The 13,449-nt window shown below is 38.2% G+C and overlaps 1 protein-coding gene and 1 long non-coding RNA gene across 2 annotated transcripts in view; both read left to right on the forward strand.

The window, feature by feature from the left end:
• The window catches only part of LOC108446006, a 25,964-nt gene extending 15,667 nt beyond the window's left edge, over positions 1–10,297 (forward strand). Inside the window, exon 3 of the long non-coding RNA XR_001861113.1 lies at positions 3,088–10,297. This is a non-coding gene — a long non-coding RNA (uncharacterized LOC108446006). The remainder of the gene's footprint in view (positions 1–3,087) is intronic.
• The window catches only part of UBL3 (ubiquitin like 3), a 60,512-nt gene that overhangs the window by 37,536 nt on the left and 9,527 nt on the right, over positions 1–13,449 (forward strand). Inside the window, exon 2 of the mRNA XM_008631452.2 lies at positions 12,756–12,864. Coding sequence (XP_008629674.1) covers positions 12,756–12,864 — 109 coding nt within the window. The remainder of the gene's footprint in view (positions 1–12,755; positions 12,865–13,449) is intronic.

Raw genomic sequence — 13,449 nt, forward strand, 5'->3', positions numbered from 1 at the left:
AGGTCAAAGTCAAGTTGTTTGCTCTTGAAGCGTTGCATTCTGAATAAATTGGCATCAGCATGAAAATCCTTGGTTTTTATCACATAATTCAGTGTTTACTCTGGGCTATTTTAGGGGGAAAACAATTAGAAGAGGTTGTGTTCTCATTCATATCTGAGTTGCTTGGTTTTGATAGAGTAAATGAGCTCTCTGGTCACTGAGATACCCACTTTGATTAAAATGTGAATGATATTTTGCATCAGAGACAAAAATATATAATGCCCTGTCTCTTGCCTTTAATTATCACAGCTCAGTGATTTATATAGTGCTTTGGAATGGCAAAACTTTGGCTGACTGCCATGATACACAGTAAGCCCAGAGAAGCTAGGAATTGGTAGCTATTAATAAAAACTTAGTTTTATGGTATTCCCACCCAAGTGAACTGAAATACATCTGTAAGTCAAGGTGCAGCTCTTTTCCTCTTTCATGTTTTAAAAGATATTTAAGATTTCTTTCCATTTTCTTTTCAACATGGACTCTCAAGGCCGGAAAAATTTAATACTTTGGTACTGACCAAGTTAAAAGACCTGTCAGCAGAGTTCCAATGTGACTCTGAAGTGAGAAGCTGCAAACTTGACCTCCTATTGCTGGTATTTCCATTGGGATGTAGGTCCTGAAAAACCTTAGGGAAGTTGTTGTTTTTTTTCACTCAGTGTACTTATTAATAGCTCAGAGTTGATATGAAGGGACTTTCAGAGGACCATGTCACTATTTATCTTTATGGAGGGACTTTTTTTCCTTATATTTTTTTCAAGCTGTGTTTCGTTTAAATGGCAAATAATATTTATTTTAGCTATAATCGCCTACTTAGTCACAGTGTGGTGTTTTCTGTACTGCACAGTAAACTGTATTAAAAAACATATAATGCAACAGTTAGTGCAAGAGAAAAGAGAAGATAAGATTGGATCCAGAAGGTTGGGTTGTTTCCTTTCTCTTGTATTATTTTTCTTCTGCTCCAAATCAGGCTATTTTTGTACTTGGTTGTCATTGTCCCTTTTTGGGGGCCTGAAGAGTAGCACATTTTAAAAATAGGCTTTGCTTTGGAGATCAATTTGCTTCTGAGGAAAAGTATCATCTCATGCTGTAATCTTCATGAGTAAGATCTCATGAATCTTTATGCTCTCATATGTAAGGAATAGACCATTCATTTCCAGGATAGTGGGGTGATTTCTTGTGGGTTTGTATGTTTTTGTTTGGTTTATATTTGGGTTGTTTTTTTGTTTAGTTTTTTAAATAAATGGAGGTTTTTCCCCTTATTTAAAGATTTCCCAAGAGGTTTTCTGAATTGGCTACTTACTTGTGTCTTTACATGTATATGTTCGTGTACATGAATGTATACACTGAAGGGATCCTTAGTTGCTGTTCCTGTTTCACATGGTAGAAAGCAGAAGCAGAGGGAGAAGCAGTTGGACTTCTGCAATAAAGTCTAGATCAGGAATGCAGAGAGCCCAGTGCATCTTTATTATGTTTAGGTAACCTAATATAAAAAATCATCTTTTAAAACTTTGTTTAAAAACAAACAAAAAACATTAAAAAAAACCCCAAACTTTTCTCCTGAAAATTAGGATGTGGAACTAGATGATATCCATGAATATATGCTGCTTGCAATTATAATTGTTTTGATTACTTTTTAAATAGCAGATTCCTTGAAATGTCCATTTTTGCATGTGTTTTTAATGTTTTCTTTATGTTCACTTTTTTTTCCCCTCAATGAGCTTCAGTTTTGGTCAAATTGAAGCTGATGTTTGTTTTCATCCAGGCTATAACTGGATGAAAACTACTTTCACTTTTGTCTATGGTATGACCTATGTGGGTTATACAATTGTAATACCTTCCAATCTAGATAATCTTCTAGATACATGGTTAAATCAAATTGAGCCCTACAAAGTTGGTTAAAGGTAAGAAAAAAATAATTGATTGGGGATTATGAAGGGATAGAGAGTATCTGTCTGCCACTTCCACTTGGAAAAAGTACCTATGTATGGAACTGGTTCCTTGGAATTGTATGTTCTCCTTTGTTAGCAGCTGCAGTAGTGTTCACTTTCAAATTGGAGATGTTAGGCATTTCACAATGCAAGTGTTCACAGACTTTGTGATCTTGCATCGGTCTTTTAAAAGATGCCATTGAACTGTCCTAAATAATATTTTAAAATAATGCATATATATTCTCTCTACAGAGCACATTAGAACAATTACTGAGTTATATCAGAATTACATCCAAATTTAAGTGACTAGAATTATCATTAATCATATTTGTGTGGTGGACTTCTAAGCTTCAAACATCAGCTTGATAGGAGAAGGTGAAAACAAGGTGTTGGGCTTATCCAGGGGCAGCTCTTGGGAAGAGATGGCAGAATGGTAACACAGATGGTACACACTGATTTCACTTTTAAATTCTGGAGTCAAACACTGGGATGTGTGTCATTAAAAGATATTTTTAGGGAGACAGAGATTGAAATCTAGAAACAGACACCTTCTTCTCTTTTTCTCTCCTACTCACACTCTTTTCCCACTTCAGAAAGAAACCCTGGAATGCCCTGCTCTGCTATTATTATATGTAGGTTGTGAAGAAGTCATACAAACGCCTGTGTTAGAGTTTCAGCTCTAACTCCATGTACTACAGGCCAGCGACCCCCAGGATATGTCACAGCAGGATGACGTGGTTCCTGTTTTACAAGTCTCTCCTGAGAACAGAGGCTGTGAGGGCACAGCAGCCAGGAAAATAAAGACGCCTGGAGGTCTGGCTGCACCCTCTGGTTCCGGCGGCTTCACACACAAAAGGGATAGAGGGTGAGCTCCTCACCCGAGGAAGCTGCTCCTGGGCTGGTTGTCAGGTGTGCAGGCGGAGGCACAGAAGGAGAGAGGGGACTCCTCGTATAGGTTCCACCGCAAGGTTTCTTAATGTAAAGGCACTAAGGACAAAGAGCCAAAAATATGCGAGGGTCCAGGGAGTTTATACTGAGGGATGGAAAGGCGGGGATAAGGGATACAGCCAATGGGACAAAGGGAAGGAGGCGGGGTTGAAACTGAGGAAGAAAATGGGAACAGCACATAGGCGGGAATAAGGGAAGTGACCAATGGGATATCGAGGAGTACAGAACGTTCTAGAACTAATACATAGTTAACTAAGTGAAACGACTATTTACAACTTCATACATAAAACAGGGAGGAGGAAACATTAACCAATCATTTTAAAAGGCACAAATCACTAAACCAGGGGATTATGGGTTCTCACCCTGACCAAGTGTGTTGTCAGACATCGGTGTCTGACCGCCACGTGTTGGTTTCTATGGTACCTTCAGGGGTCAAGGTGGCTACAGCTACTTACAGTGCCACAAGGCTGTAAACTACCATAGCTATCAAACCCCCTCACTGTGGTTGTGTTGAGCAGAGCTAACTGGTTCAGTTTGCAAGCACGAACTTCTCTTGTGGGCATTGACATTTGATGCAATTTTACTACTGTTTCCACTCTTGTGTTTGGAATTGACTGGTTTAGCGTGGGATACCAATTGTTAAAATGGTCTCTACCTAAATTTGATCTTAATCTGAGTGTATCAATTTCTCTGTTTTGTGTTTTAGTCACTTTATTCCTCACTAAAAATACACTTATTGTAAGACTGAGTTGAAAGGATGAACTTTGAAAATAGCAAACTTGAATGCCACATGATTTACTTTCTGCATTTTTTACTATCTGTTTGTATTAAGTCTCCTGGTCTTCTGACATGTATTAAAGACAAGTTAAAGGTTTTCTGTGTTGTGTAATTTGCACATTACAATCATGATGGACTAAGACAATTATAACATGTGCAGGGTGAAACTGCCCTGACTATGGCTAATGAATAATCAGAGTAGGTCTTTGAGTCTTCCCTGTCAGAGTGAATTCTCTTGAGAGGGCAGCAGGAGATGGTTTATGACTAAAGTATGTACTTGGGATATAGTAGCCAAAATTCCGTTTGAGCTGAGAAGACCAGGTACTTGATCACTTGCCTTATTTCAGGGAAGGGACTGCCTCAGTTTTCTTGTACTTCTGGGAGAGAAATTATTCCATGGTGGAGTTGTACTTCATTAAATCATGAAAAAATCTTTTGCTTATAGAACCAGTATGTTGTAAGAAAAAGTTATTCTTCGGGTTTTACTGTCTTATTAAAATTGATTTTCAGTGAAAATTCTTAGTTCTTAATTAGCTCCAGCAGACACATTGGTGTGTTGTGTTCACTCATCCCTCTCCACAAAAACCCAAAAAACCAAACCAACCCAGAATTGTTTCAGGAATGCAAATAGGATAGTAAAGGAAACACTATGTAAACTTGACTGAAATCCATTGTATTTTACTGCTTATTTATCATAGTGGCTCTATTAATTTATTTTGAAGGACAGTGTTTCCTAGATATTTCTTCTGAAAACATAACCCTGGAACTCATAGGAGGATATTGCCATTGTTTCTGTGTTACTTGAATTGAAGTGAGGAAATGGATGAAGTGTGACCAAGCACTAGGATTTTAAGTTCAAGAGTGTCATGGTTTCCATAGAAACAGCTAGTTCTATCATAGCTACTGAGTTAAATGCTTGTAGGATTTTGCTTTTTTCCCCCTTTAAATAAAATTTGTTTATGCTCTTTTTTGGTTTTCTCTTTCTTTTCACTTCAAGTTTCTGAAATCTGCTAACTAAATTTTTAGCAGTGGAAAGCTGCCTTAGCCATTCCTTGTTTGGGCAAGCATTGCACATAAAACCATATTTGTTTCACTTTGTAGTAATCTAAAGGTGAGCATGTCATAGGAACTGGTATGAAGTTCACCTTAGACTTGAATAGAGTGACGCAGGGTGCTGTCACGTTTACCTGCTGTTGTGTTGGGATTGCCCTACTTTCACAAGCAGTGTGGCTTTGAATGAGTGACGCAGCTGGCAATGACACTTCAGAGCTTTGTTCATTCACATGGACAATTTATGTTTCTTCTCATGTTCCATGTCAATCTTTTTTTCCTGATACAAAGTAAATTTATTATAGGTACTGCAAGGTGCTGTAGCTAAATGCAGGGGTTCTGAGTGTTGCCAAGTGTAAATTTTAGGTGTTCAATTGGGGAAGTATGGTTAAGTTGCCTGTATTTTCTATGAAGTATCTGGTGAAAATAGGTGTCTAGAAGTGTGATTCATGAGAACTGTAGTTTTATTTATTTTACCAAATTACTCTTGAAGAAGAATCCAGGATCAAGGATCTCTTCTGTCTCATTGAGAATGCTTGCACTGTTGGGCTGCAGATTTATACTTCTGCTCTATTACTTTCTTACCCTGTGCACCTCAATCCCTCTACCAGCTAGTTTCTTGGCTGAGAAGGAGCTAATATTATTATTCTGGATGTGTCTCAAATTCCCAGAACATTCTGGAAGTCTTCAGAAGGCTGCTTGGGGAAATGACTTAGATTCAATGACCATGAGCTGATACAGTTAAAATCAAATGGAAGAATAAACAAAGCAGGAGTATATGTAAAGGCTTTGGGTTTCAAGGAGGCAGATACTGATTAAACTAAATGTACTGGATTAGTAATAAGGAGTGTATCTGAGGAATTTGCATGCTTGGTATTTCTTCAGGTTGAAGATGTTAAGTTACAAAATATCTGCATGCTAGATGAGTGAAAAGATGTGAAGAGAGACTATGAACTTGACAGATGAGTAACCATCTCAGGAACGATGCTGAGAAGGAGCAGAGAAGAAATAATGGAATAAAATTCATGGTTTCTATTTATCCAAATTAGATCATGACAGATTCATCAGCCAGTTTTCTTTGGAAGGAGAGTGTTTTTCACGAGGGAAATGCAGAAGAGGTGTAATCTGTCTGGACTTCAGTGAGTAGTTGATACTGCGTAGGAAGAGATCAGTTGCGGCAGGCAGGGTTTGATAGAGTGTGTGACTTGGGTGGAGAAAGTGGTAAGGTACAATGTTCAGGATGTCAGTGTCAGGCTGTCAGTCGTGCTCAGTGGAATTCCTTAAAGATAATTTTGGGACCAGCTGTCTTTGTAATGTTTTCATTTATGCCACTAGGACAAGGAAAATCAGTATGCTGATGAAATTTGTTGATGATGAGTAGTGTAGAAGATGATTGTGGTGTTGTGTGGGGATGGAATTGTCCCAAAGACTGAATTAATAGGAACAGAATTAATTGAATTAAAATAAAAATATCCTGTACATCATGGGTGGTTAAAAGCTGTATTTTGAAATGCAAGCTTGAAAGCTTATGTCATAGAAACAGCTGGGCTAGAGAAGAGCATTGCAAGATTACTGCATTAGAAATGTAAGACAGTTGTGGTATTTGTATTGAGAATGGAGAGGCTTTTGCAGTTGATTTAAGGAGGTTCTAGTAGCATTTTATAAATTCCTGAAATACTGTGTATCATTCTAATTATGCATACTTAAGAAAGTTTAAACAAAACTAAAGCAGATATGGATTAAAGTGGATTGTGGAGTCATTCACTTTGGAAAGGACCTTGAGCAATTTTCTAGCCCAAGCTCCTACTGGAAGCAGGGTCACCATTGAATTCAGACTGGATTGCTTGGGGCTTTGTCAGTTGGACCTGGAAAATCCACAAGGCCAGAGCTTCCAGAGCATCTCTGAGTGACCACTGTTTTGAGATTCTCAGGGTGAAAACTTTTTACCCTATCATAGTTCAGAGTCTCTTGTTTCCATTTATGACCATTGTCCACTGGTCTTCTGTCTTGGACCTCAGTAAAGAGGTCCTTGTTTTGGTAATTCAGGCGTGGGAAGGCTGCTAATAGGTCCCCTCCAGGCCTACCCAAGCCCAGTTACCTTAATCTCTATTGATGTGCTTCAGAACTTTGAAGACAGTGTTCCCACCAAGGGCCAGCCCTTTAATGAGGAAAACCTTTGCTTGTTAGTTTTAGCAAAGTGTGTCCTTGTCTGCAGATGCAAAAGAAAGCTGTCAAAACCCCAAGGTTTTTTTGGCTAAAGCGTGATGTAGGTGGGGCATCAGTGAATGTAACCTATTCAAGAATAAATTTAAGCTGGGAATGAGAAGAAACCACTCAGTGAAGCAGCTCAGGGTCTACAACAGCCTTCCAGGGCATGTAAAAACTGAAGTTCTTCATTATATTCAGGTGGATGCATTTCCAGGAGTGACCTGGTGTCTAGAACCTGCAGGTCCCTGCTGACTTGGCTTGTGTGATGCCGCTGTGATGCTTAGACTGTTATTTGGGCTTGGTTCAACTTCGTTTGTAAATCTGGTGGAATTCAGTCACAGAAGTGGAGCTGGGAGGTTTCTCTTTGGCCTAGAGCCATTAGGAAACCTTAATGTGTCTTTAGAGAACCAAGTTATTTCTTACAATAATGAACTTCAATTAGAAAGTAAGTGTATTGGATGTTGAAGAAAAAATTGTTTTGTGTATGTATTTCAATCTTAAAACAGCTAAAGAAAAGTACTTAGTTTAAACTTGGGGCTGCATAGCATGTGCTGATATGACACCTTTCCTTCTCTGCATTTTAATTGTAAGATGGGGAGCAATCTTAAACTGCTACTGGATGGAGCATAGAATTGATAACAAAGTAACTTGTTTAACTGAATAGATGGGAAGTCAGTGAAACATTAAGAAACGAGATTTACACCCTACACAATGTTTATTAATGTTAAAGTGACTTCCCAGTTATTTAACATTAGCTGTGAAATTAGAAGCACTTGTGGCACTAAGATGTTCTGTAGGTATGCCTTTAAGAATGAACAAACTTTGCATGCCTAGAACAAAGAAAAAACAATTTATTCTACGTCAGCATATATGTGACCCAAATTTCTCTTCCAAAAATTGTGGTCACAGTTGTTACTATAATCTTTTCATAAATATAGTATTTTTTTGGGGTGGTTTTTTGTTTGGTGGTGGGTTGTTTTTTTTTGCAGAATATAATCTACACTGAAAATTTTTATTGTGTATGCAGTGCAGCAGATGGGGTAGTTACTGGAGCTGTGATTATGAGATTGGGGTGGGAGGGAGAGGGTGAGGTTTGCATGCTCGAGATCACAAACAGAATGTGCTATTACATAACTGTGCAGAGGGGATGTAGTCTGCAAATTGTATTTAATCCTTCTTCTGATACTCTGGCTGCCCTTGACTGCTTTCAGCAGTAACGTTGCAGTTGGTACTACAATGCGGAAGTGTGAGGATGTGTCCGTATCACTTGGTTGTAGCAAAAGGCTGGAACTCCCTTTGGTACCCTGAAAAAAGAAAAACCATAATCGGGACAGTTGTTGTAACATCCCCGGTTGAAGAACGAACTTCTCAAGGCCCTGAGAATTGCAGAAGTCTCTTGAGACCAAGACACTTGACAAGAATAGGTGGAGGGATTTTAAGGTTACAGTGGGTACAGATACAACCTCCTTGGTGGCTTTTAATGTAGGAAAGAGGATACAGGATAGCTAAGATTACTAAGACTCCTTTCTTAACTTGAAAAATTATAATTTGATGCTTTTGTGTCAAAATTTCTCTACCTAGCCAAGACTTTTTTCTACACTTTGAGTAAATGTATATACACATATGCTCTTTTTTTTTTCTTTCTTCTTTTAGTTCTGAGCTTTCTGGAATTTTGCCAGAAATACTTTTTTCAGATACCCTATAGTTTGTTTGCAGAATTAAGTAGTACAGCAGTTGCAAGTAGTTAAATTTCCCAATATTTTTGAGGGAAATGAGATTAGACTCTAAATTTGAAGGCAAGTTGTGGGATTATTTGCTTCAAACCCTTTGGGGTAATGTGATGCACAACTCAAGACTAAGATTCCTTCAAGTCAAGATTAAGAAACATAAATATATATATATACAGAGAGAGAGAGCGAGAGAGAGAGAAACATGCAAACTAAATATGAGAGTGGCATGCTGTACTATAAATAAGAAAATACTTGAACCTTTCATTAGAACAGCTGTTTCTTTGCACTTGATGTAACACCTGCTTGATTGACTTAAAAATTCATTTTGGGCTTCTGCTGATATGTGGTGATTTTTTTTAAAATGAAAATATATATCCTGCATTTTACACATACTTTGTAATATACCCTGTAAAATGATTATCTTATCTCACTGTGCCTTGTATATTTCACAATAAGACTATAAGAAATGCTCTTCAGCAATGAGAACTCTTGGAGAGGTAGGGGGAAAGAAGGATCTAACATTTTTCACTCTTTTTTTCCCCCCGCCATGTAGCTTATATTGATTTTTTTGGTGTATATTAACTGCAGAGATATGACTTAATCAAATTTTTCAGGAAGCCAAGTTAGTTTTGATTATTTTTCAGTGATATTCATCTCCTTTTTGTACTCACTTTAGTGTGGCTGGTAATCTCAAAAGTCAGTAATGAGAATAAAAAGAAATGTGTCTCCCTAATGTTATGGTAGAAGAAGAACTTCACTTCTATGTTAATGCAGTGCCATAATCATGCTTTTAAGTGCTGCTTTTAAGTGCTGAGCAGGGCTAATCTTTTGGGGTTTTTTTTAGTCATCTTGTAGGATCCAAATCAGGTAGTTCTAGGGAGTGCATGGTTTGGTATTATGTCTCCTGCCTGCAAAGTGCTATGGTCTTCAAACCAGGCAACCCCCAACCCAGGTAAACTACACACAGATGAAACAAAATAAATCCTTACATAAACGGTATAAATTCAGAGTTTGGGAACTGCTTAGCCAGAGGGAGCAAGCTAAGAGGGTGTCTCATGAGCCAGTTAGGGTATAGAAAATGGATATGGGGAATTGGAGTGAGAGGCACATGGGCTGCTGGGGAAGAGGCTACAGTAGGCACTGGTGCTGAAAATTTGAGGTTGGTTTGTTTGTTCTTTTAAACAGGCAGCCCATTCCAAGTACAAGTAACAGTTCATGATGCAGTCTGAATTTCCTAAATTTTTGGCGGTATGTTGGTATTGTAATAAGGTGCATTAATGCTTAAAAAATAATTAAAGATAATGAAGTATAGAGAGAGTGGAATCAAATCCAGTACACAGCACTTCCAAAAGCCAGATGAAAAGAACTTACTTTCTACATGCACATTTTTGTAGTGTCATCTGAATATGTACTTAGTAACTGATGTGGTGCTGTTTTGCAAACTGTTGGTTAAATAGGAGAAATTAAAATGTATTAGAAAAACTGTGTGTCTGTGAGCCTACTATAAAGGACCTAGCTGAGGTGGGGGGGAGGCAGCTCAGAGAGAGCTTCTTATTAGGTTCATTATGAACCAACTGTCAGATGAATTTTTATGTTTCCTGAGTCATTTAAAGACAAAGGTAAGTGTAAAGACGTCTTGCTGCTAGAATTCATTGATGACATGAAGTTTGAAAAGTGCTCGTAATGTAGAGAGGAAGAACTTTGGGGGGGATTTCTTAGGTCTGGTGCCCAGACATGGGGGAAATCTGAAACATCTTTATGATGCAGAATACTTCTTCACACCTAGCCTCCTTTCTCTCTGAGGGATGGAGTAATAGGAGTGGGATGAAATTTGGACCTGTGTGCTTTAGGGTGATACAGGCAAGATAAAAGCTTGGAGGCTGAATAATTGAAAGGATCAAAGTAGAAAAGGGCACAAAAAAGTACTGAGCAAACAGTGTGGTGCAGTTATGAAGAAGGTATATGTGCTCTTGGGACACAGTCACAGAAGATGTTTTCAGTAGACAGAGGAAATTACTGGTGGTGTTACAGAAGCATCTGGCGAGATATCATTTAATATGCTTCAGAAATAGTCATTTGTTTGAGGAGAAAATAGAAGAAATTGTGCAGAGACAGGCTCCTAGGATGAAAGAGGGAATAGGTGTCTCACTAGAGAAAGCTTGAAGAGCTTATCTAGGGTAGTCCAGCTAAAGGAACTATATATATAAGTGTTGTCTATACATACACAAATGGAGACAGTGAAGGGAGGGGAAGTACTGAAACTGAAAATATAAGCAAAACAACACCTGAACATAGTCCAACAAATTTTTGTAGCTGTAGTTCATCACAGTAGTGAGGTTTTTGGAGTAAACAGGAACTGTAGAACTTGATCTGCTTTTTCTGCTAAATATTGTTGCAATTTGAAAATAATTCCTTAATCATTGTGGAAATTTCAAAGAAAACAAAACTTTAATGTGTATAGCCAAATGTATTCTGAATTTTATGAAGAATTGTCTTTGACTAAACAGCATTTCCTCAGTTTCTCTCCTTAAAGTTTTTTTTGTGATTTCCTGGTATGCAGTGATACTCTTGGAGTGGCCATGGTGCTTTCTTAGAGACAGCTGCCACTTGGCTGCTTTCCTGGGCTAATGGGAGAACTTGTTTTTTCCGAAGGGTGTTAGTAAGAGGACAGGGAGGAGAACCTAGCCTTTTATGCTCACTCTTTTTATACTTGCTACACTTTGAAATAGAGACTGAATTGCTTTTAGGAGGGGTCATTTCCTTCATTGACCTTGAAGTATGCTGGATGATAGAGATACTTCCATTAGGTGCTTAAAGATAGGTAGGATGAATCCAAGCCAAAGCATTCAAGAGGGAATAGACGAGCTGCCTAAAGACCTTCTGAAGTAAGTGGAGAGTAGGTAGCTGAGGCAGAGCTGTCATGTTCGGTGGATATGATGCACTGAGATCTTTTCAAGAAGTCTAGAAAACTTGGACATTGCTGTACATTTTTCACTTGGTATTTGATGTAGAAAACAGTTTACTGAATTCCAACAAAGAAAGCTTTGTTGCAGCTTGCCTTAAAGTGAGAGCCACAGCTTGAGAGTGTGACTTGGAAAAAAGTATCCAAGCAGTTAGTCTGCTGAAGTCTCACTGCAAGTTGATGAAATGTGGGCTTGTAGGTCGAAGTACAACAGCAGCTAGACTCCTGCTTGCCATGGGCATTGCTAAGTGCTAGCTACCCAAACATATTTTGTGACCTTGCTAACAGTCGCTTGAGGAGCCAAAATTTAATCTCTTTTGCATTGTAAATAATGTCATACTGAGCTCTTTATGTGTGTTATTTTAATGCTATATGGAAAAGAAATTATATTCAGTAATTTGCAAATAGAAGAGAGGAAAATTATGGCTGAAGGTGCTGGTGGTTACATGGAGGAAATTAACCAAAGAAAAATTATGGTGGGATGTTATTACTGTGCTGCATGTGGACCTCACTTTGCTTGTAGTGAAAGACAAGTGGTGGGACGAAGTTTTGGATTTAGAAGACTGGCAGAGGGATTCAAACTTTGTGGCAGCTGGGAGCAAGGAAGGATGCTGTCTGACTCCCTGGTGTTTTGTAGCTGCACTGGCTGAGATCGAGAGGGAGTGTTCTAGGGCTTTTATTTAGGCTCACAGGCTATTCAGGAGCAGATTTTGGTATTTTAATGCTCTCCATTTAAGTTAATTTTTCAGGTTTATATTTTTCCTCTTCATTCAGGAGTTGCTTATGTGTCCTTGCTAGAATATGTTTCTACCCTACTGAAAGCTATTTTTTACTGGCACAGTTGATTCAATCACTAACAGAATCTTCCGATGTTTATAATCAAAAATGCCAGCTGTTAGAATTTAATCTTCCTAGATTATGGGTATGTGAACAACATTTTACTGACCTCTTTGACCCTCTTTTTAACATATGTTAACATGTTAAACTGTTTTCTCAAGTCATTTGGATCAGTCTTCCAAAACCAACAACAATTTTTTAGTACCTGTAAAAAAATAAAAAATTTAAGTCTTCTCTGTAAGCTTTCCTAATACTGATGTCTTGGGGTTTTTTTACCAGATAAATTTGCGCCTCATCTTGGTAAGCGGGAAAACAAAAGAGTTCCTGTTTTCACCGAATGACTCTGCTGCAGATATTGCAAAACATGTGTATGACAACTGGCCAATGGGTGAGTAGCTGAGTGGCTTTGGCTTTTTACCTGGTGAGCAAGGAGCTTTGCTGTATATTCTGACTAAAGTGTCGATAAACTGATCTCCGTGCTCAACATTCAAATTAAGTGTGTTTATTCACTGTCTGGACAAAGATTTATGCAGAAATACAGTTGTCTTGCCTTCTTTTTCACAGTTCCTTCAGTTGGGCAGATTTTTAGATGTCAGGACTGTTTCCTACTTTATTTCTAAAATTTGCTTCCCCAAATTGAAGTACTTCTTTCCCCCTATCTTTCAACACTTTTCTTGATGTTAGAGGATCTAGTAAGTGTGAGGAAATGTTGGAGATATAAAACCTCTTATGTGAGGACAGCTAAAATAAAACACGGGAAGTCACAGGAATGCATTAGTGAAATTGAGTCTGAAGTACTTTTTCCTTACTGCCTTATCTTGGAAAGGATCTGTAATACTGATATTTTTCCAGGGAGAAAAACAATTATAAAAGCCCATTTTAAGAGACATTAAAAGACTGGATGTTGTTTGTGTGAATGTACTTGGTGTCGTGCAGGAATACTGGCTTTGGAAAATGGGCTTGAGAACTTAAG

This window comes from Corvus brachyrhynchos, unplaced genomic scaffold, assembly GCF_000691975.1.
Source record: "Corvus brachyrhynchos isolate BGI_N302 unplaced genomic scaffold, ASM69197v1 scaffold103, whole genome shotgun sequence".
NCBI lineage: Eukaryota > Metazoa > Chordata > Aves > Passeriformes > Corvidae > Corvus > Corvus brachyrhynchos.